Raw genomic sequence first — 24,196 nt, forward strand, 5'->3', positions numbered from 1 at the left:
TAAGCTTCAGGAAATCTCAGTTCTACTCTTAAACCCTCCTGTAGTAGTTTTATCAATCTGTCAAAAATACTTCCATTCACAAGACAGCTGAGAGCAGTAGAATACTAAGAACATTTTTTTACATGACTTCAGCATGGCAGAGACATGGCTATGGAAAATACTGAACTAGTATTATACATGGTTTGGGGTCTCAAATGAAGACATTGTTAATTTCTGCTACACTATAAGCACTTTGGCAGGAGCCTTCTATACTCAGATAGGAAACCAGCTTCCTGGTTTACTATGGCACTGGCAGAATTGAAAAGGGCTGGAAAGTTCTGAGGAAAAACAGACTGAACATGACATAAGAAAGCTATAAACCACAGTAGACAGAAGAAGCAGGGACAGTGGCAAAGAAAAAAGAATGTAATCCGCCCTGAGCCTGCCAGTTTGGGGAGGGCAGAATAGAAATAGAAGGCAAATAAATAAATGAATAAATAAATAGTGCCAGTTGACTCACATTCAACTCAATTATTTAAGATAATATGGCATTTGATGACCCCAAGAATAGTCCCATAATAATAGAGAATTCACTATTAGCTGTGATACTTTTGCGTGGTTCTTTGCTGAAAAAATCTTTCTGATTCGCTTCAACTTGGGGGATGCTAAATTGTGAACATATCAGGCAGTAGAGTGTTTCTTTAACTAGCCTCCAGAAGCAGCCATCTTTGCTCTAGGCCAGTGTGTGTCAGTTGTGGCTGAGAAACCAAGGGAGGGCAAATTAAACTGAAGCCAGACAAGACAGACATGATGCTGGTTGGCAAGGCCAATGACATGAAGAATTTGATACTATTCTGATTCAGTTAAAAATTTGGATGGTGGGCTTTGTATGACAGCTAAACCCACTTTTTCTCAATTTTATCTAGTGCAGAAGTTAGCCACTGATCTAGCTATGCTGATCCATGCTACAGTATTCTAGCCTTGAGGCTAGAATTTGTCACACACTGTACATGGGACTGCCCTAGAAGAGAACTTGGACACTTCAGTTAGTGTAAAATGCTGCAGCTCAATCACTGCCAAGAACATACCATTACACACAGTACACCTATTCTGAAAACTTTATGCTGGTTGCCTATTTGTTTCTGTTTTCTATACAAGGTGCTGGTTCTTACAGTTAAAGTCCTTCACATCATGGAGCCCACATACCTGAAGGACTGGCTCTGAGCAGTTCCAATTCCCTAACTAGGCCTGCTGTTTAGGCTCTTTAACAGTTACCTCCTTCTAAGGTCATTGAATTAAATAGATTTAGAAGGGCATAACTCTGCTTAGGATCACACTCTAAGTCTGCCACTGCTTTTTCAGTAGGAGCTCCACATTCTCAATAGCCTTCTTGAACGCATCAGAAAGGCACCCACTCTCTAAGTTTTAGGAAACAGTGCAACACAGAATGTTTAGATCTCTTGTATCTTTTCTAGCAATGAACAGGATTTTATCATTGTTATTGTCATTGAGTCTTTTAAAGGAAGAAGGCATGCAAAAATATCTTGAATAAAAATAAATATATTTATAAGCCATCACTTTACCTCAAAAGCATTCAAGTCAGCTATGACATTTAGAACTTTAAAAATTATAATATAGTTCAACCGCATATCAACAACATCTAATAAACTTTATCATCATAATCAAACATCAGATCATCACCAAATCAAACATATTAAATCATTCGTATGTCCACAAAACAATAAAATCCAAAACCCAAAAACAATAGGGTTGGATTCAATGCACTTCTGGTGGAAGACTCCTTCCGCAGGACAAAGGTTCCGCCATTAGTGGAACAGAACATTTGATTCCAACCACAGTTTATAAAAATATAGAGTAATACCATAATGCTTACATGAAGAGGATGAAACATTTCTGGTAGAATTTCTAAAAAATATTTGTGAACAAGATGTTCTCTGCATTCCTGAAAAACAGCCTGGCATAACAAAAAATTAAAAAACCCTTTCCATTTGTTTAGGAAATTTTTATCTCTTTATTTTCATCTTTGTCTTCATCTTAGACAAAAATTTACATTTGGCATTTAAGACTGCCTTAGCGCATTTTAAAAATTCAACAGAAAATGTTAATAAAACTTTTTTTTTTACCTCTGCTCAAGCTGCTGTAACTCTTCAGCGTGTTCACATTCCACTACCTAATGGAGGTGAGAGTGAGAAAAACAGTTGCATGGACAATAGCACAATTAATGACCAAAAGAATAACTTCAAGCAATGTGGACAACTCACTAGGCCCTTAGCTAACATTTAACATTTGATATTTACATTGCATTTAGATTATTATTCATCATTAGATTTCAAATTAACTACTAGTATACAGGACTTGAGTACAGTGGCACTTTAGAGACCAACAAGATTTTCAGGGAATAAACTAATGAATATAGGGATAGATATGCAACATTCCTATTGATGAAACATCACACGGCTACTTCCTGTCAAGTAAAATAGTCTGCAAGAGGTTATTTAACTGACAAATACCTGTGCTGAAGGGGGTTAAACAAGGCTGTGTGTTGGCCCCCCATCTTTTTAACCTCTTTCTAAATGATATGGCACAATCTCTTAATCCCATAAATGGTCATCCACCTAGATGAGGAGGGCTGGCTGTCCCTCTGCTTCTTTATGCAGACGCTACAGCCATCCTTTCCTGTACAAGAGTGAGCCTACAAAGATATCTGAATGCATTTTGTAGTTATTGTCAATGCAATCTACTCTCTGTTAACTACTCTAAAGTAGTAGGTTTTTCTAAAAGCTGGCACCCACAGAAATGGTTCATTGGTAACTTGGAAATCAAGCCAATTAAGTGCTTTAGATGTTGGTACCACTTTCAATCATAACCTCAAATGGGTGATGCATCACAATGGGACAATAAACTAGATGTTCTTCATCTCAAATTAAACAATTTTACTTTACGAGGGGTAACCAATGTGCCTCTGCTTTTGAGTCTTTAAAAAGCTTATACCATGAAAATCTTGTTGGCCTCTAATGTGCTACTGGACTCAAAGCCTGTTGTTCTACTGCAGACCAATGCAGTTAGCCATCTAAAACTATCATAATCTATACAGCAGATGAAAACATCTGCATGCCTCCAATTTGCCATGGAAGCTAACTTTATACTACAAAATCTGGTAGTTTTCAGAATCCAGACAAAAAACAAAAAACCTATAGAATTCATTATTACAAAATTAAATTGAACACACAGTGATGGGAATGAACCATCAAACCTGTACTTAGCAGGGACTCTGCACAACTTGGTACTGCCTGCTCTTCCGGTGTAGTCTCAACTTCTACTTGATCACTTTCTCATTAGTACCTCATTTAGCTCACACCCAACGGATATGGATGGTGGTTGTTTTTTAGTCATGCACCATATCCTACTTATGACTGAAGTTCCTGTTCCTCTTCCTGATTTTTCAGCACACTCTTTAACAAAGGCATGCTTATATGGCAAATGTCCTGTGTTCCTTTCATTTTTCAGACTGGGGCCATCACAGAATTGGGATGTTTATGGTTATCACCAAATATATAGTCCTAACCTTGGCCCTGACATGTGTGTGATGTGAGTCACAGGCAAGGCATTTACACATGTAAGCATTCTACATTTGCCCCATCACATTAAAATGCATCTGCCACAACTTACTGGCATGGTATCACTACATGCAAACAGACTACATATGTAGTAAGAAAGGCCTGCAGATGTTAAGTCCCTGATCCATTGTATAAATGGTACTTCAGACTTCTTCTGAAGTAAGCAACCAGAAAAAACATTCTATATGCCTTATTTGAATCCCTGATCCCCCCTTCCTCAGAAATCTAGTTAAGAGTACCCTTGTCATTGCTGTGATCTCTTGACATTCACAGCAAATAACGTGCAACTCTAATTCACTTCACCCACAGTTTGATCCAATGTTTACAAAATCAGGTACCTTTCTAGTCACTACCAACCAGCACAGAATTTAAAATTGTGGACAAAAGGAAAAAGTATTACTCTAAGTCACACACAGTTCCACCAAAACCCAAGTTAATTAAATACAAAGTTCCAGCTGGGGAAGAAAGGCAATCATATCAAGTCCTTCCTTAGAAAGATTAAATTGTCTCACCGTTTTCACAAAACTGTGTGAAGCCAGAAGATGTGACATGAAAGAGACTGACAGGAATTTGAAATGCCTCAGCTGTTTACCGGAGTGAGTCTCCACATTAAAGAGCTCAGGTTCTTGGCTCTGTGATTTTGTCCTGTGTAATCTTGATTTTTTTTGTTGCGGATCATCTGCAAAAAAACAACCCCAAGCAATATTTTCTGAAGAAAAAACTACATAAATAAAATAAACAATTTTATCCAGTGTAAAGAGGTGTTCAGTAAGTGCACATGCAAGTACAATGCTTTGCATTATTTTTACCTTTCTTGAGGAATCTTTAATGGTAATGTAAGAAATATTACTAAAACCCTCAATATATGTGGCTAAAATCTGTAGGAAAACTTTAAATTGCCTCCATGAGGGCTGCTCCCTGCAGCTTATCAATCTCTCCCATACTGGCTCCAAGCTTGCAGCAGTATGGAGAAAAATTATCAGAACCAAGCAATGAACTATCTTGTAGACCAATTTATGCCATTTTGAGTGTATAGAGCTTAAATTACCCAGGCACTAATTCTAAGGCTGCATTCAAATGTCATGACTCATGATGACAAATCTGTGTGCATCCACAACAGGTATTCTCTTTTCAGACCCCTTCCACACAGAACGCAACTGAAGACTTTATTTTCAGACACCTTCAAACTACAGTTCGACATTCAAGTACAGATGCATGTGTTTGTTTTCTACACACAAACCAGGACTCTAAACCACAATTTAACATCGTTTAGAAGCCTGATTTGTGGGGAGGAAACAAACTTGGATGCGGTTAAGGCAAACTGGAGTTTGATTCAAGGTTTACGAAACCAGGTAGCCTTAAACTGTGCTTCACACACAAGGAGAGAAATGAGGGAATACACAGGGTAACAAGCTATATTCGTGCATATTATGAAAAAACAGGTATGTTATAATTTCTGAGCACAGTCTAAGTCAGCAATTATAAGTCTCTGAACCAGAAATACATACACTTATCAATTTAATCCTACCAAAGTGGCTTTAATAGGCTATAGGTGGATAAAATGCAAATGTAGCTGTCTGATTCATTTCTACTGATGCATTTAGACTGCAGACACCAAGTCATAGCCAAGGCAAATTAATATTTGTTTACCTTCTTTGTTCTCTGGCAACTTCGTTAAATAGTGCAGTAATTTCATTAAAGTTTGTAGCTGTTCTTTTACACTAAACTCACAGCACACAGAAATCCAGAATTCAGTATCAGTCTCCAATACAGCATCCTGCATTTGTAACAGGAGGAGGGAAAAGCATGTCATGAGGAAAATTAGTCAGCTTTTAAAGAAAGAATACACTACTGGATGTTGCTCTTACCTTCTCTCCACTGGCTACAGAAGTCACTGATTTCGTCACGTGCTGTTCAAACAGTAGCACCAGAAGAATCCAAAGAAATCGCTCTCCTTCCAAAGTGCTTATCAGCTGCACTAAGATCGGGAGGCGTCGATGCTCAGGCACGTGCGGCAAAGCATCCACAAACACACGGATTATTTTAATAGCCACTCCTTCTACATTTCCCATTGTTTCAGAAAAGCCATTGTCCTCCTCAGCCTATCAAGCAAACAGGCCAACACTTAGTAAGTACATATAAATACTACCAGAACAGGATTTGTTTCATGCTAAGCAATTTGAAAAAAAAAACTATTGGATGCTCCCCTAAATCATGGAGGAGAAACCAAAGTGATTCCCAAGATCCATTTTTGCTATTTAGGCTAATTAGTTCTGTTGACATAATTTAGTACTTGTTGGAAAGTTAAAATACAAAAACTGCTGCAAACAACTTCCATGCTCCCCTCCCCTTCTATTTTATCATAATGACCAACAGTTCCTCTTCTCCTTTACCACATAGGTTGTTCTGAATTCATTACCACCAATCTTATTTCAACTGTTTGAAGCTGCCTTGTACTAGACTACTTGTCTATCAAAGATTGCCTACTTTTATTGGCAGCTGCTCTTTAGGGGTGCAGGTCTTTCACATCACCTATTCTTTGAAGAATCATGTTGCAGTCTGAACATGGGACATTCTGGATGTGAGGCAGATGTTTTACCACTGAGCCTGTACTTTGCCACTAACACAAATTCAGCAAGTTCCTTTATACATGTTATAGGAAATGAAAAATCTACAGTTTACACCTTATTAATCAGACAGAGAGGCCAAAAGATAAAATTGAATTTTAAATCCATTAAAAGCAATAGTACGTTACTCTGGAAAGCTGAAAATGTAACGGAAGGCCTGTTCTGTTTGGATGTAGTCCTAAACCTGGATTCAAAATATCTTACCTGTATGAGAGCAGGAATGACCATCTTCACAGTCTTATTAATTACTTGGAAACTGTAAGCATCATCCAAACGCATGACATTTGCTCCCATGAATGTAAAAATGGGCATGATATTGTGTAGCACTTTGCCCTGAAAAGAGAAAACAATCCCCATATGGATTAATGTTTTCTTTCTGGAATACATATTCCTACAATGCACTTTGCTTTACCAAGCAAACAGTCTTACAGAAATTAAACCAGTAATCCTCAAAGCAGAGCAAACATCACATGAGCCTAATTAGGCGGGGACGGCCACAGCATCAGGCTTTTGTTATATTCAGTTGCCTTTCTGTTTTTGCTCCTGCAGCAACCATCTAATAAAAAAGACACGTCATGCTTTTTCTTGCTTGGAGGGTACAGATTTGTCTGCAGTTGGGGGTTAAAGCTGTTTTCAAATACAAATTTATTTATTTTTATTCTTTATTTTATTTATGTTATTTATAGTCCACCTTTCTTGCTGAGTTTCAAGGAGGATTACATAGTCAGTCAGTACAGTCAATTCCAAGGACATTTCAATAAACAATGTAATATGGTATATAAATGCAAATTTGTAACAATTTGAAACTAGGAAGAATCCAAAACAGAGTTGAAGAAATGCTAAAACAGAGCCTAAGCAATTCTAAGACTGATAATTGTACTTACAGCAACAGACAATACATAGTAGAAAAATTTATAGTTCCTATCCTTTTACTTATGCATCTTTCTGAGACTACTTCCTTACAGTACAGCCTTCCTATCTGAGTAAAAAGCCCTCTTTAGTAGTTCAGTTTTGCATAGCTGTAGGAAGCCAGGAGAATGGGAGCTTTCCAGACCTCTTCAGGCAGGCTGTTCCATAAGGTGGGGACCATCACAGAAGGTCAGAAGGAAACAACTAGAAGACTTAGGGTCACCTGACAATCAAATGCTTTACAGCACCAAACATCATAACAGACACAGAACACAAATATCTACCAGCATTTTAAAATACTGGGTTCAATTCCAACTTATTATTTAATATTTCAACTTAATATTTTCCCCTCTTCGTAAAAAAATAGCGAGTACTCACAGGAAACATTCCAGCAGCAGCACCCAACAAGAGCAAAGCATGGTGGTGAGTCTGAGGCATTTCTGAAACCCTGACACACTGAACTATCAGCTCCACGTTGAATTTCTCTTCATCAAGAATATCTCAAAGAGGAAAAAATATCTATCAAGGTTTAAGTTTCCTAGTAAGACCAAGCATCGGTGCATGGATGCAAATACAATAATCTCAGTGCTGTCCTAAGGAGAATCACACCCTTCTGTTCATTGAAGTCAATAGGCTTAGAAGGGTGAGGTTCTACTTAACATAGTGCTGAAAATGCCATTTTTCACTTATTTATTTATTTGATGTCATTTATAGTCCGCCTTTCTCACTGAGACTCAAGGCGGATTACACAGTATAAGATTAGTATAATCAGTATCAAGTACATTTCAATACAGTATCAAGGACATTTCATAAACAATACCATAGGGTAAATAGATACAAGTTTAAAGGACATAGTATTAGCAAGAATCCAATACAGAGTAGAAAAAATGCTGAAGCAGAACATAATCAAGTCTAGGACTAACATTAGCCACATGGAGCACTGGTGGTACATAGGAGTACATATTTAAAGCAGCAGATAATATATAAGGCAATATAGTGATGAAGTCTATGGTTCCTAACTCATTAGCGATACCTGACACATTAACACAAAAGGAATTCATGAACATAAAAGCCAGTTGTATAATTGATCCCAAACTAGAAGATTTTGTCCTACCTGCTCCTATCCTGCTGCCATCTGGGGACAGTTTCTGGCAAATGTTTAATAGACAGCCAAGTATTAGCTGCTTTGTGTATTCCAGGTTCTCCAGTTCCAAAGAGGGTTCCAGGCACCTGGAAATCCAAAAGACAAACTAGATAGTAACTTGGAGTAAAATAATCATATCTTATCATGTACTTAAATATCCCACCAATAGAATTTTACTTGAGCAACACCTGACTGTTGGCACATCTCTTTGGGTAGATACAACTCTGTATGGAAAGAAGGACTTTAGGGATAATGTTGTAGGTTTTCTTTAATCAGTTGCAACACGGTGGAGGGAGAATAAGATTAACATGTACCAAAGTGCTGAGGACACTTAGAGCAAACAAGTGGAATGTCTACCTAATTTTATTTTTATATATATATTTTACACAGACACAGACACACACACACAGGTGGGTTGCCATTACCTGCCTCTGCTGGAGGTTTCCCATCCAATTACTAAGGCTGACCCTGCTTAACTTGAGTAATCTGATGAGATCAGGCTCACTTGGGCTATCCAGGTCAGGGCATATAATAAATGTACAATATTATAATAAATTGGTAGCAAAGGGATACTTTATGATTTAAACCAGAAGGAGGACTTCTGGAAAACATTCCAGTTCCTAGGAAACCCAAATCTTTAAGACCAAAATGGACTTCCCAAAGCAAAAATAGTACAAATTGCCGTTTTTAATATATAATGTTGTACCACCTTACAGAAGAACAAGAGGCAATGGCTTAAAAGAACTAATGCTTCCCTTTTCTGTCATCTACTGAAGTGTTCAGGAATTTCTGTTGCCCAGTATCTTATGTGAGGTAGACAGAACATGTTCCTTGGAGAAACGCCGTAAGAATGATGCAGTCCACTGTTTGCATGTATGGAGGACAATGGGCAGAGGCCTCGCTAAGTGCAAACAAGCCCCAGAGGCAAGAGCATGTAACATCACTGCTACCTCCCATGCACCTGACAATAAGGCAATCATCATTACTATGCACCTAGTTGCCAGGCAGCAACGGGGGCTTTCTGCTCCAACAGGCAAGCATCCAGACCCACTGCTTCAGCTGGCTAGGCTCACAGCCCGCTTGTGCCTCAATCATACAGTGAATCTAGTTGCTGCCAGTCTACAGTGGGTGTACAGGAGGAAAGGGCACCTCTTACGGCACCCTTTTTGAGCATCTGGCCCAGCAAGCATTGTAGATGCTATGGTCTGAACTAGTCCTGGTGCTGTATCTGCGCCACAAGACTTCCACGCAAAAAGGCGAGAATGATCCCTTTGCACGCCTGTACTGAAGGATGATCCCAACAGCTGTTCTCTAAAGAACCACCTTTACCTGGCCAGTAAACTGAAAAGGACAGGTATCAATGCCTGAGGCTGTCTGAGCTTTTTCTTGTGTTGCAGCAGTTCCAGGATAACAGTGACTCTCTGCCAGTTCACACTGCTCTCTTCTTGTGCACTCTCTTGATCTTGCACTTTTCTAAGGGATGCAAACAGAAAGAATTAACACATTTACAAATGTTTATTCCAACATTTTTCAAAGAAACTATCATTCTCCTCCCCCTCCCAGTTTACTCAGCACCTGCATGGAACTACAGCCTAGGCACTCTTCACGAACTGCAAGACCTTCACAAGCAAAAATACTTGCTCCTTCCTATCTGCCTTTTAATAACATAAGCTGCGAGTATAAATAAGATCCTGCAAACCTGTGACATCTTTGCTCTGCTCTTTTCTTTCATAACCCTTGTCTGTACAATCATGACCCTCGTGTATGTAGGAGGACAAAGCCTTTTCTCCCACATTCTTTCTAATGAACTCTGTTACATTTTCTACATCCATGCTAAATACACAAAGGTGTCACAATACCTTTGCTCTTAACCATACCAAAGTAATCAGGTAAAACTGGATGAACTTCGGTGTTGAAGAATGTTGTCTCTATTGCATCCAAGCACCACCCCAACAGAATATAGAGTATAAAACAATCAGCAATTTGAAGCAGGGCTCTGACTTCTTCCTTAGGTTCTGCTGGGATGATCCTTGGACAGGTAGCTATGAAGTTATTATCTATATTGTTCTTTAATAAACCAGTACAATTCATTCCAGTTATGTTACTAAGCCTGTGTTCTCTTAAGTGTTAATTGAAGTGATAAAGGATCTCGATTTATAGTCAGGATATAGATTGTGTAAATAATAGTGCTATCTAATTCCAAACAAGGCTGTAGAGTGGGGATTAACAGATCCACAAAATGGAGGTAGGGACTGATGAGGGGATTTTTCTATAAACCCGAAGGAAGTAAAAAATTTACAGAAAAATCTGAATTCTTAATTTTTTTTTTTAGAGAATTAAACTCCCCCAAGTAACAGAAACAGCTGTAGTTTTAACAAAACAAAAATGCCTACCGAGCTCCTCACTGCCATTTGTGTGCTTAGAAGCCACAACAATATTACTGAGCCTTCCAAGCCTTCATTTCTGTAAAGCAAAGCCTGGAGTGGTGGTGAGGAGCACTCAGCAGGGACAGGACCATCAGCAGCTACTGCACAACTGGGTTCAACTCCAGCCACTATGCAACTCAGCCTGGTTTGGCCCCAGACATGGTTCAGCTGGCCCAGACTTTTCCAAGGGAGAAGCTGCCGGGGGGAGGGAAGGACGGAAAGCTGAAGACATGGGAGCAGATAAAAGGTAGGATGGCTGGTAAGTGGAGTTGAGAAAGGAGCAGGAAAAGGGGAGAGGCTATAAGGGCTGCCAGGGAAGGGAAAGAAGAAATTATGGAGGGAATACAGAGATAAATGAAATGCCCTCCTTGCAAGTCCCCCCACTTGTTCCAGTCTAAGGCCATTGATTTCAGTGGGCTTAAACTGGATTAACTCTGTACAGGATTGCACTGTAACCAGCCTAAAAATCTACATTAGCACCATCTCAAAAGTTCCACAAATCTGGGCTCAACATCTACTGTAGTAGTTCACTATTACACACACACACACACACACACACACACACACAGAGTGAACACTGCGCATTTGCTTTTCCGATCTACTTTACCTCTGCTGCTGCATCTTTTGCCTTCTAGTTTGGTGAACAGTAGCCACATTCTTAGCTTTTGGCAAAGGTTCCAGTTCCATGCCAACCTGCTCAGCATCAACTGAAATCTAGACAGTATATAAATAAGTAACATTTATTCTAAAGGTACACAGCACAAATAAAGTAATCTGTCTACACCTTGCCATACAAGCTATGACTGAATTGTTTATCTCCAGGTTTTCTGATACGGCTGAAGGCAGTATTGTATAACCTATCAATCTACATGCATCCAGAGCTGAGAGCATATTGTCAACTATCTTTATGGACACCATAAAAATGCCACTAGCTGCTTGGGTAGGAGTAGAAAGGTTCATTTGTGCATTTCCTTCTCAACCTATGGAACCCACTGACACTTGTGGGTAAAGCAACATTGTTGTCCTACTGAAAACACAATTGCATTTACTTGCTTTGTATGTGGAGCAGTTCTTTATTTCAAGAAAAATAAATTCAGTAAGGAATGCATAAAACTTTCCCTCTTCTTCATGCAACTTTCTATATATTGAACTACACAGACATAGGTAGGCAAACACACAATCTGTTTTCTCAGATATTGGTGTAATGCTTGTATCAAGCTTGTCTTACCTTAGCATACATATTTTATCTGGTAATACTGTCATCATACAGCTTAATAGAAGTTATTTGTAAAAACTGATATCCTATAACAATGACAGAATTCAGTTCTGCATATATTATTATGATCTTGGAAGATTAAGACATTCTTACCCCTTTAAAAACACTGCTAATCGTCTGTGCGCAAAGTGGATTTTTGCAATCAAGCAGTAAATCAAACAAGACTCCCAGTATCTTCTGCTGAACTTTCCCATCCGGCACAGCAGCAAAGAATGGTTTAGTGATCTAGAAATGACATTGTATCTTTGGACATTTCATTGTTCATTGGAAATTTTTAGTGTGCATTCTGAGAGGAAAACACATTTTATTTATTTATTTATTTAATTTTTACCCCGCCCTCCCCACAAGCAGGCTCAGGGTGAGGTACAACATTGGTTAAAATACAATTTAAAATCAATTAAAAACAGATAAAATACTGTGCCCCTTTCGGGGCAACCAGTGGGAGTGGACTCTCCATACCCCTTGTACAGGGTGGAAGGCTCAGCAATGATGGGCTAAAAATTAGCCTCCACCATATTCCTGGCGGAACATCTCTGTCTTACAGGCCCGCCTAAATGATACAAGATCCTGGCAGGCCCGAGTGTCCTCAGACAGAGAGTTCCACCAGGTTGGGGCCAGGACCGAAAAGGCCCTGGCAGAATAAAGTTGGAATTATTATTCCAACTTTACAAAACTGATGAGGAGAAAAACTTGCCAATACCACCTTGTGAGGTCAAAGGTCCAACAATAAAAATGTTTACTCACACAACATTTGTACATTTATTTAAAATGTTTGTACCCTGCCACACTACAATACATATGACGACTGTCTTCAAAATCTTTCAAAATTCTGGACTACAAGTGTTGCCGCAGAAAGCCTCTCTCTTACTTTCAGGATTTCTTACTGTGGAGAGACAGAGCTGGAAATTTGGGGGATTGGGGAGGGGGTGGGCAGGAGGGGGAGGATTACAGCTTGAAATGAGAGCCAGTTTGGTGTAGTGGTTAAGAGCACAGGACTCTAATCTGGAGAACTAGGTTTGATTCCCGGCTCCTCCACTTGAAGCCAGCTGGGTGATCTTGGGTCAGTCACAACTCGGAGCTCTTTCAGCCCCACCCACCTCACAGGGTGTTTTGTTGTGGGTATAACAACAACATACTTTATAAACCAATCTGAATAGGCATTAAGTTGTCCTGAAGGGCGGTATATAAATGGAATGTTGTTGTTGTTGTTATTTAAAAGTCCTGGATGGTTTCCCCTCCCTCTCCCTCCTTTACTATCTCACACGCACAATTCTGGGCCTTCTTTCCTGAACATGAACTCTGAGGACAGATTTGCAGAGGATTTTGCTCACTGGAGTTCTGTAGCAAGTTTGGTGTAGTGGTAAAGAGCAGAAGGACTCTAATCTGGAGAACTGGGTTTGATTCCCCATTTCTCCACTTGAAGTTCTCTCTTACTTACCTGCTCAAGTGCTCTGATCTGGAAAACAGAAAGTCCTTGGTAAATTGTTTGTGAGGTGTTCAAAGATTTGATAAACAAATCTAGACACTGTTGACTGGTGCATAAGAGTGCAGCTGCGTGCTCATTATACTTTCCAAGAATGAGATATAAAAGAAGAGCTTCGTCTTTTAGCAATCCATCTGATCTGCTAAGAGCTTTCTCCAGGAGCCGATCAAGGACAGGCAGCAGGTGAGAGAGCACCACCTGAAGGTAGAAGACAGAAGTGATTTGTTTTCAAAACCAAGGAGCATTTTTAAAAGAAAGCAAGTAAACACCTGAAACAGTAAGCTTATTGTGTACATTGAATTCTCCACTGCCATGGGAAGCTGCTGAATGATCTTAGGTCAATCACACACTGTTAGCCTAACCTCACAGAGTTGTTATGAGGATAAAATGGAGAAGAGGACAATGATGTAAGCTGCTCTGGGTCTACATTTGGGAAAAAGGCGAGGGTAGAATGAATGAAATAAATACATTAGGGAGGCCTGTCACAGATTTGACAAACAAGCAAAAAAGATAAAAGAAAAACAAATACTGATGCCTCTGGATGTATACTTTGGAATTTTTCTGCCCATACAACACTTTAAAAAGCCCTGTCACTACCCTAGTTTTCTATACAACAATTTGATATAATGCACAGCAGCTGCACAGACAGAGCTCATCTTAATTTTTTTAGTCTGTTTACATTCAAATCCAGAATATAAAGTACATTAATTTGAAAACTATAAATCCAAAAGGATCATTTGTTCCATGTAACCAGAAGTGTCACTAAGTTTAAGAATGATGTCCGAATATGACAGCCCACCTGCCTAGTGCTTACCTACACCAGGGAAACCTCTAGCAGGGGCCAGCCTCATCCAAGCACCACAAAGACAGGCAATTCAACCACAGCTGTGGGGAAGGAAGCAAGGGCAGTGCTATGCACAGATGTACCCCAACAGCAGCAGTCCCAGAGCCTTGCGGGCCTTGTGCATCACTCAGTAGAGAGGCAGGGCTCAGGCAATAGGCTACAGCTGGGATCAGGCCAGAGAAGGAGGCCAGCAGCATCTGCAGCTTGTTGGGGCCTGAGCAGGCAGGCACAGCAGTCTCTTAAAACCTCTGGGGAGGGGCAGCAGGAGAAAATAAAGCCCATCCAGGGAGGCTACTGTCCCAGATTGCCTTCACTCACTTTGGACCCACCTCTGAAGAGAGGGCATTGGGGGAGTCCAGGGTCAGCCCACCCCCAGGCAATCCTTTATTAGGCTGGCCCAGGGAGACGCAGTGGGGAAGGGCCAGACTGCTCCCAAGAAGTCCGTGGACAGCAGGAGAGCTTGAGAGAGGGGAACCAGGGTACAACAGAAATGCCCCTCTTCTTTCTGTATCCTGAGGTTCATGTGCTGCTGGGGCTCGGAAAAGAGACACTGGAGAGTGCTGCAGCCCCAGACTCTGCCCCCATTGGGGAACAATCTGACAAATGGCAAGGGGGGGGGGGGAGATGTTGGAGGGCCCAGCATGTTTTCCATACACTCTAATGCACATCACTTACCTCACCATTGACTGCTTGAAGAATTCTCATCATGTTTCTTGCAATGTATGATGGATACCTGATGCCTTGTACGCACTCCAGTAATGCTTCCAGTGCTTCTGACAACTTCTGTTGCTGAATCTTATGTTTATGTTGAGTATGCAGTTCCCCAAACAAACTTCCCAGACTCTGGGATCAAGGAAAAAGAAAAGCCACAGAGGAGATATTCATCATTTTGTCATTTGTTTCATAAAATTTTCTTTATTTTTAACTGAGATTACAATAAGTGTAATCCAACTAAGATATTACTCTGAATACCGGAACTCCGCATACTATACAAAGAAAGATGTAAGAGAACTTCCACAGATATGGCCAACACACCCTACTCTCCAAGGACCAAGTGGCCCCTGCCCTTACCAGCAAATTCATACCCGGCATTATATCAATAATATCCTTTTCTGTTGTGGCCATATGCTCCCCCCAGCTCTAAAAATACAACCTTTGTTACCCAGGCCTTCCTTATCCACACTGAGCCACAAAGGAACTGCTTCTCAATCATGTTCTGATATGCATCATTGCACACTTGTGAACGCCACAACCTCTTGGGCAAAGCAGCTCACTTGCGACTTTCACATTCACCTGGGTGAGAAAAAAACCCTGCAGCTGGCCCCTACTCAAGGGGCTGCAATATCTACATGCACACCACAGCCACATTGGAAAGAGCACAGGGAAACAGCTTAAGAGGCTGTCATCAGCAATTCTTGACTACTAGAATGTAGGCAAAACTTTCTTCAGGCTGGATTGTAAAAGAAAGCCTAGGCCAAGAGCCAAGAAACAGGCCAAATTCTTGAACCTACAACCTACTTTACAGAAGAAATAGGGAGAACACTGTCCTGGCCAAACCATGCTTCAAAGAACCTGCCTCCTAGTGGATGGAAGATAGCAGCCAGCATCTGAATCACCCAGAAGCATAAGATATTCAACACGGCCATGACAAAATTGTTTTCCAAGTATTACCTGGATCACATAAGTTTGGTCAGATATTATCTCTTCTGCTTTCTGCACTAAATTATGCATAATGGGATGAAATATAGATTCCTTTATTCCACTAATGGCATGTAGGCAGCTAAGAGCAGCTCTTCGGACTTCGCTCACTGGACTTGCCAAATTGATCAGCAATGATATAGTCACTGGAAGACAACAAAAAGGGAGGAACAACTTATTTTTAAAAACCACATTTGTTATCATTGATGCAGAGGAGTTGGCCGTGTTAGTCTGTAGTAGCAAAATAAAAAAGAGTCCAATAGCACCTTTAAGACTAACCAACTTTATTGTAGCATAAGCTTTCGAGAATCACAGTTCTCTTTGTCAGATGCATCTGACGAAGAGAACTGTGATTCTCAAAAGCTTATGCTACAATAACATTTGTTATCACTGTTACACAGTATAACCTATAAGGAAAGTAATCTGAATCCTATGCACCTTGCAGATAAGATAAACAAATTACTGTTTTACTTCAAAAATTGCAAGTCCTTTCTTTCTGTAAAGGCAAGACTGCTGGGGATTGCTGTCTTTGTTCAGGATTTGCTGGTTAGGATTTTTCTTGAAGCCTCACTGCTGGGCCCATGCACTTCAAGATCAGCTCAACAGTTTTCTTTTGAGAACTCCTCCTACGGCCTAACCAAACATGCAGCTATGAAAAACAGAGGATGGATCCAAGCACTGAGCTCAGCTAAGATGGAAGCCTTCTCCATCCTAAGGAGCCACTGAGGTTGGAGGCATGCTTCAAATGCTACTGAACAGAGGGGATGGATCCACTTCAGGGGCTTTTCAGTGGTTAAACCTGCCTTACGGAATCAGTTCCCCATAGGTTTTAGGTAGGCCACTTGATGCTTTTGCTTTTGTAGAAGTCATCAAGATCTTTCTTTTTAAGTGAGTAAACCTGTGAAGGAAGTGATGTAAAGGTTATGGCGGGTGTTTCTGGGCTGCTGCTGCTGAGTTGCTTTTGAAAACACTGATAGTTTCTGCTTGATTCTGAATTGTACTTTTATAAGAGTGCAACTTTGATTAACTTGCAAGCCACCTTAAGCTCAAGGAAAGGAAAGATACAGATCCTTAAATAAAAGAAAAACAGTAAAAGCTTTGTTTTCTGGCATTCAAGTGGAAAGGGTGTCGCTGGTTAATGGTATGTGCCAGATAATCAAGCTTATTGTTCTGCCCCACCCCTACCCAAAGGATTCTGCAGCGACCAACCCCCACTCCACTGGGAACACCACAGTGACAGTCCCCACACCTGACACAATGCTTCCAAACCACAGAGTCTCCCGTGCAGCCAGCTGCCCAGGAGCTCTCCAGCAGAACTGGTTCCTGACAGCTCAGGAAAGATACACCCAAAGATGACATCAGCATCCCTGTGTTCTCTCAGTTCAGCCCACTGAAAGACCAGTCAAGAGATCCTCAGGGATAGTGTGAGATTCAGTGTAGAGTAGCAGGAATGGGGAAACTACAAAAATCTTGCCACAACCATCCCCTTCACAGGCTGGTGTTCTGTTCATGGAGGAGTGAGGGAAGGGCAATTTCAGCAAATATTCCACCCCCCCCATCACACATGAACACACATAAAGCTGTCTAATACTGAATTCAGACCATAGGTCCATCAATATTAGTACCGTCTACTCAGACTTACAGTGGCTCTCCAGGGTGTCAGGTCAAGGTCTTTCACATCACCTACTACACAATTCTTTTTTAGCTGGTGATGCCAGGGATTGAACCTAGGACCTTCTGTATGCAAAATATGGGCTCTTTCACTGAGCCACAGCCCCTCCTCATGCTAATCTCATGATGTCTCATCCCACTCTAATCCTAAGGGTACCCCAACCCTCAGGAGAAGCTTGACCACCCCAGGGGACTGCAATAAGTGGAAAGCAGCACAGATTCCTTCTGAGCACTTGTTTAGTTTGTGGTATATATAATCCAAGCTAGTTAGTTCTGTAATTACATAATATTTGGCTGAATTTATCGACTGGTATAAAATTAGATAATTTTAGATAATTAAGCTGATAAATTAGATAATAGATTAGATAATAAAGCTGATCAGGACTGCTGGTATTTAGAGGTGCATGGCATATTTCATAAACATCACGAAATGGTATAATAATTCATCCTGGTCACAGTATTTGAGGTTTCAGCATGATAAGATCTTGTTTCCCTTTTGGCAAAAGGTTGTATTTTTGGTAAAGAATTCCACAGGACTGTTTTCTGGCATTAAAATGCCCACCTTTATTCCATGCAGAGTGCAATCACAGAGTAAAGTACACTTGTCAAAATTAGTCCTTCTCTCAAAGGCAACAGCATGCCTGAGGTGGTAAGAAAGGCTCCTATGCTTTTGGTGTTCCACTAACTAGGTAAAACAGAACTGTTGGGGGGGCATTCTTATAAAGGAATAGGGCTGCTATTCAGAATGATTCAGGAAGAAATTTCAATAGAGAATGGGACTGTAGACTATACTACCAATATGTTGAGCCAGTTTGGTGTACTGGTTAAGAGCGTGGGACTCTAACCTGGAGAGCGGGGTTTGATTCCTTACTCCTCCTCTTGAATGGAGATGGGCATGAACAGAAAACAAACAAACTTAATGTTCGTTTTTCATTGCCATCCATGAACAGGGACTCATGAACAACCACGAACATGGCCCTGTTCACGAACATGTTTGTGGTGGCCAGCAGGCTCTCCTCCAGCCATCATTCAAATCAAGATCCCTACTGCACCACTCCCAGAAACCTGACCTGAGCAGGCACCAGGAAAGGTACCAATAATAAATAATAGCTTGGCCCCAGAGCCTGGCAGCAGCCGTGGAATTTGAAGGGAAGATCCCTATCGCACCACACACAAAGAAAATTCAAGCTCCAATGCACTCTACCAAAATGCCAACAGCAACTGTCTCTCCCTCTCCACTGCCTGCAAACTAAGCCAGAGCTGAGATCCCCCCCTCCCCCCTGGTCTTTGCTCCCTTGTTGTAACAAATTTGGAGCTCCACACTTGAAAGGAAGACCTGCCTATCAAGCTAAATTGGGCTTAGATTGGGGTTTCCAGGGCAACATCAGGAGTTCAGACAGAGTTCAGACAATCCTCGCCTAAGTTGCCAAGGGAATTGATAGCAGGTGTCAGACTGTCTGGCTTGACAAACAGCAAGGAACAGCAACAAACGAGGCTTGCAACAACCACCTGTTCATTTAGAATGGAGCCTCATGAACAGCTTGCTCGCGAACAGCAGTTTGGGCTGTTCGTGGCTTTTTTTTCATATTGCTGTTCTTGCCCATCTCTACTCTTGAAGCCAGCTGGGTGACCTTGGGTCAGTCACAGTTCTATGGAGCTCTCTCAGCCCCACCCACCTCACAGGGTGTTTTGTTGTGGGGATAATAACAACATACTTTGTAAACCGCTCTGAATGGGCATTAAGTTGTCCTGAAGGGCGGTATATAAACCACTACCACTTCTTCTTCTTCTTATCTGTTTTTCTTTTGCTCTCACAGAATAATATTTCTGTCTACATATTACCATGTCTTGCACTGGTTAACATGTCAGGTTTAATACTTATGCCTTGTTTCAGATTTTTCCAATCTTAGCCCTATTACATTGTTTATTAGATGTCTCCTCATCCTATTGAGTGTACTGACTTACATTATGTAATTTGCCTTGAGTCTCAGTGAGAAAGGTGAACAAGAAAATATAATACAATAACATAAGCACAACAAATGGGATTTCTTTCCTATAAAGACTGTCAAAAACCTACAGTCCTTCCACTGACTCCATAGGTCAGAACTGTCCTTGGAAAGTATGGCAAACATGAATGGACTGTACCTGGAGAAGGTGCTGATGCTAGCTGCCTTTTCTTTTGTGTAGTTTGTGATGTGAGCATCGCACACCCTATATACAAAGCCCGAGTCTGTAACACAGCATCCATCACAAAGCTGAGTTGGTTGGAGAGATTGTAATTGTAAGTCCATAAGACTGAAAGAAATCCAAACTGATTTTCTGGCTCTTTCAAGTGTACCTTTACATTTAAAAGAGAGAGAAGTGTTTAATGTATACATTACTATTGGTTTTGTCATACCCTTGGCTTTGAATGTACATTCACTGAAGCTTAGGATCATTAATACCCAGTGAAATGACAACAAATGATTGTTTTTTAAAGTGCCAGAAGCAAACTTTTAAATTTAAAATATTTTAAACTTTTCCTTTAAGGAAAAAAAAAGAATACCTCAAACAGAAGTCTCATTATTGCGCGAAATGGATCAGCATAGATTCCTTCACTGGCTCTGAGGACTAGAACATCAAAGAGCCCCAACAACAGGTGTAAGTAGTCTTTGCTCTTGCCACTTAGCATTTCAGGATTCCACCAAACCTCATCTATAGGAATGCACAAAAGTGCAAGAAACAGTCATCAGGGGCTGCACCAAACCAACAAACAAGACCTTCTGCAGCCCACAAGTCTATGAACGCTGACTTCTTCCAAGTTGAAGAATATTACAAAATTCAGAAAAGAAAAATATACCACTACCAAGAGATTGCAAGATCAATTTTTCAAGGTAGTTTCTCCATTGCAATTAAAGGTTTGAAAACTTGCCTGTCTCAAAGGAATCAGGAGGCTGCAGACCTTCAATAAAGATTCTTAACAAAATGATAAGTAGGACAGTATGTTCTACGTCCACATCCTTCCCAGAGTTCAGCTTTTCTATGTATGTGGTTAAGGTCTCCAATAGCATTTCGCTCCCAGAGGTCATTTCAATAGAGAACGTACTGAGAAATGCCTGAGAATGAAAACACAGGAATCCAACCATAGCAACTTTTTCTCTGCCTCTACTTGGTAATTGAAAAGCAACACAGGAGCATGCCCAAAAATAACATCTGCATTTAATGTTAAAAGCTTCCTGCCATTAATGCTGTTTAAAATAAAACAGGCCTTTGAGTTTCCTATGGATAAAAAACTGTTGTTTTGGGGAACAAGGTGAGCTGGAGCTCTGTGGAAAGCCACAGGGTTCAAACAGCACTACTGGCTCTTTGCCTTGCTCCATCCATTCCTACTGTAATTGGCCACAGTTATTCTTGACCCTGTATGGGTGGTATGCTGCTCGCAGGCTCTGCCCCTTGTCCTACCCTAGTGCTATTCTACTTTGCTTCCTAGCTCCTTGGGCCTTTTGTTGGGAAGGCTGCCTCCCTTCCTCCTAATTCTGAATGCTGATCACAGCCACTTTAGCAATCAGGCAGGTGGAACACGTTCCCTTTTGTTTGTGAGTCTGAAAGCTTTTCCTTTCCCAAAGGCCTTGGCTTTCCAATCTCTGGGTTTGTTCTGGGTTTACCCACACCCAAGTCATGAATTCCAGATTCAGCATAAATGTTAGATATATTAGCTTAAGGAGCATTTACAAAAATCATAAAGCATTCTTACACGGGGAAAAATAGAGCCCCATGGCGCAGAATGGTAAGCTGCAGCACTGCAGCCCAAGCTCTGCTCACAACCTGAGTTTGATCCCTGCGGAAGCCAGGTTCAGGTAGCTGTCTCAAGGTTGACTCAGCCTTCCATCCTTCAGAGGTCAGTAAAATGAGTACCCAGTTTCCTGGGGGTAAAGTACAGAAGACTGGGGAAGGCAATGGCAAACCACCCTGTAACAAATGTCTGCCAAGAAAACGTTGTGATGCGATGTCCCCTCATGGGCCAGTAATGACTTGGTGCTTGCACAGGGGACTACCTTTACACAGATAATAGACATTAAAGTAAGAAAACCTTACTGTTGCTACATAATAAAATCTGCCTATCTTAAAACCTGAGAGCTAGCTACCTAGCATATCTGCTTGGCATCCATTTGTTGCTTATCTCACCCATCTATTAGAATGCGAGCCCGCTCCCATACGTAACTGGTTTGGCATAGGGACATGATGAAGTGATGAATAGCATGCAGTTTTCAGCTTCTCTCTGGCATAGTTGCATCATGGTCTGAGCTTGGTTGAAGAAAGCTACTGGGGGAAACCGGGTGAGCTGAGAAGCCATCTTTTCAGGACTCAGTGAATCACCTGGCAACTCAAGAGCCCATCAGGGCTGAGCTGTTAATTAGCATTTCAGCTGTGTGAAAATCTAGGGAGTAAACATAGAGCCTCTATGATATGATATGAGACTATTAGAACAGTCTCCAAGGTTGAATCTCCAGGGAACGCAGAAACTGCTCCACAGATATTAATCAGCCCAGCAACCACATATCTGAGCTAGGCTACAACCTGACAACACTTACAATTCTAAACCTAAGTCCAGCTATTTTTTACTAAAGTCCTGGTTTGGGGCTGACAATTTCCTTACATCTTCCAGTTTCACTGCATGAGTCTCTCCTTGCCCAGATGGCTGCCTGTACTGCCTTTACCCCTGGCCCTTAGTCAGGCTGAGTGAAGATTTAGGTCCTCTTAAACCATGAGGCCTGTATGTCTTGGAATGTCCTCCCAAGCATGGCATGAACTGGTTGTTTCAATGCAGCCTCAAGCAACAATACTGTGCCTGTACAAAAGTTTAAGGATGCTGTACTGGAAAGGTGAAATAGCCTCTGGGGCTTAATTAGCAGCTGTTAAGACAAATGTGATTCGAACAGATTTCTAGACGCTAGCCAGAAAGTAAGGTCTGTCACTTCTCTTTCCAGGTTGCAAAAGCAGAGCACTCACCTCTACATAGTAGTGGCCTTCCAGTTTTCTCACTTTTTCATTCAAAAGATGGAAGACCTTCAATGCCAGAGGCATGTGGCACTCTTCCACTTGCGAGCTGCTGCAGCAGGACCGGACAAGGACAGAGCTAATTATATGAGCAGTTATTTTTTGCTTTGGTGTGTGAGGATCCTGTCCAGCAATACTGATGAGACCGTCCACCTTCAATGAATATCAGTGAAAATAAAGCATTCTCAGTGTTAGATTTGCAAGGATCACTACTTCCCTATGAACCTGCTTGCACCTAAAACCTACTATGGATGTGCACTAAAAAAAACCCCAAATCGCCAGTATTTTCCAGATTCAGATATTAGGCAGGACATAAATATTGGTATTCCTGATATTCAAGTCCTTCAATAGCCCTTTTGTATTTGGATCTGGGGTTCTCCCCCCAGGATCCCAAAATTAACTAGGTTCATTATTCCTTATGGGGAAAATCTTCTGGAGGGCTGGAAGGACCATTTTTGGAGCAAATGGGACTAAAATGACAGAATGTGGGTTGGCTGTCCTCTAAAGACCTCCCAACTGAATCAAACCAAGGAGTCCAGTTCTACAAGTCCACAAACAAGATGCCCCCAGCTATTCTCTATTGTTTCCTATGGGTGGGGAATCCAATGCTTTCTTCGGAGCATAATAACCTTAGCCAAACACACAAAAGCAACCGCTGACCAATGCAAACAGAACCAACAAAGCCTACCAGAACCAATGCCAAACCAGAGAATCCCGGCAGAACCAGTATGGTAGCAGAAGGAACACCCTCCAAAAAATTCTCTGGCTTGGCAGCTGGTAGCACCAGTGTGGTTTCTCTTGCTTTGCAGCCTTCCTGGGCATAATAATAGAGGCAACTCTCACAAGTGAATGGAATAGCATATTAAGGAGAGCAAAACTGTCTGTCCAATCACAACAATTCTCTCATAAAGCAAATGAGAGAATCATCATGACTGGACAGACCTCTCCCTAACATGAGATTCCATTCAGCTGTGAGAGTTGTCTCCCTCCCCCTCCCTCCTTTTGTCCATGAAACCTCCAAAAGCGAGGGGGAAAGCTGCTGCAACTTTTAAATTGCCAGCCCCAATTATTGTCAAATATTTTCAGGATTACTTGCGGCCACTAATACTGATATATCTGAGAATCCCAATATTGATCAGGATTCCCAAATATACCCTAAAAATACCAATATTTGTGGGTATATTTTTGGACTGGATATACCAAAATCCCACACCCCCACGTACTTTAAAAGTACTGCTCTGCAGTAGTGTATCAAGCATCTGCAATTTAAAGCACAATCTTTCATAAAAATAGTATTATAAACTGAACACATACCATCTGTAACATTAAGGAAGGAGCTTCGGAAATTAGGTTCCCTGACAAAAGCTGAATCAGTTTTTCATTGGCTGTGCCTACCAAGCGTTCTGATTTAGTTGCTTTGATCACTTTTTTGAAAGCTATTCAGCAAGAAAACAAAAAAGAAAT

At 41.1% G+C, this 24,196-nt stretch overlaps 1 protein-coding gene across 1 annotated transcript in view; it reads right to left on the reverse strand.

Annotated features, from left to right (window-relative positions):
• The window catches only part of HEATR1 (HEAT repeat containing 1), a 56,604-nt gene that overhangs the window by 13,370 nt on the left and 19,038 nt on the right, over window positions 1-24,196 (reverse strand). Inside the window, exons 16-33 of the mRNA XM_054994363.1 lie at window positions 24,047-24,168; window positions 22,685-22,885; window positions 20,607-20,790; window positions 20,241-20,389; window positions 19,841-20,033; window positions 15,998-16,170; window positions 15,002-15,169; window positions 13,438-13,680; window positions 12,093-12,224; window positions 11,331-11,437; window positions 9,627-9,770; window positions 8,268-8,383; window positions 7,532-7,653; window positions 6,449-6,577; window positions 5,486-5,719; window positions 5,268-5,394; window positions 4,130-4,296; window positions 2,124-2,170 (exon numbers count right to left, since the gene is read on the reverse strand). Coding sequence (XP_054850338.1) covers window positions 2,124-2,170; window positions 4,130-4,296; window positions 5,268-5,394; window positions 5,486-5,719; window positions 6,449-6,577; window positions 7,532-7,653; window positions 8,268-8,383; window positions 9,627-9,770; window positions 11,331-11,437; window positions 12,093-12,224; window positions 13,438-13,680; window positions 15,002-15,169; window positions 15,998-16,170; window positions 19,841-20,033; window positions 20,241-20,389; window positions 20,607-20,790; window positions 22,685-22,885; window positions 24,047-24,168 — 2,758 coding nt within the window. The remainder of the gene's footprint in view (window positions 1-2,123; window positions 2,171-4,129; window positions 4,297-5,267; window positions 5,395-5,485; window positions 5,720-6,448; window positions 6,578-7,531; window positions 7,654-8,267; window positions 8,384-9,626; window positions 9,771-11,330; window positions 11,438-12,092; window positions 12,225-13,437; window positions 13,681-15,001; window positions 15,170-15,997; window positions 16,171-19,840; window positions 20,034-20,240; window positions 20,390-20,606; window positions 20,791-22,684; window positions 22,886-24,046; window positions 24,169-24,196) is intronic.

This window comes from Eublepharis macularius, chromosome 1 (assembly GCF_028583425.1).
Source record: "Eublepharis macularius isolate TG4126 chromosome 1, MPM_Emac_v1.0, whole genome shotgun sequence".
NCBI classification, from domain to species: Eukaryota; Metazoa; Chordata; class Lepidosauria; order Squamata; family Eublepharidae; genus Eublepharis; species Eublepharis macularius.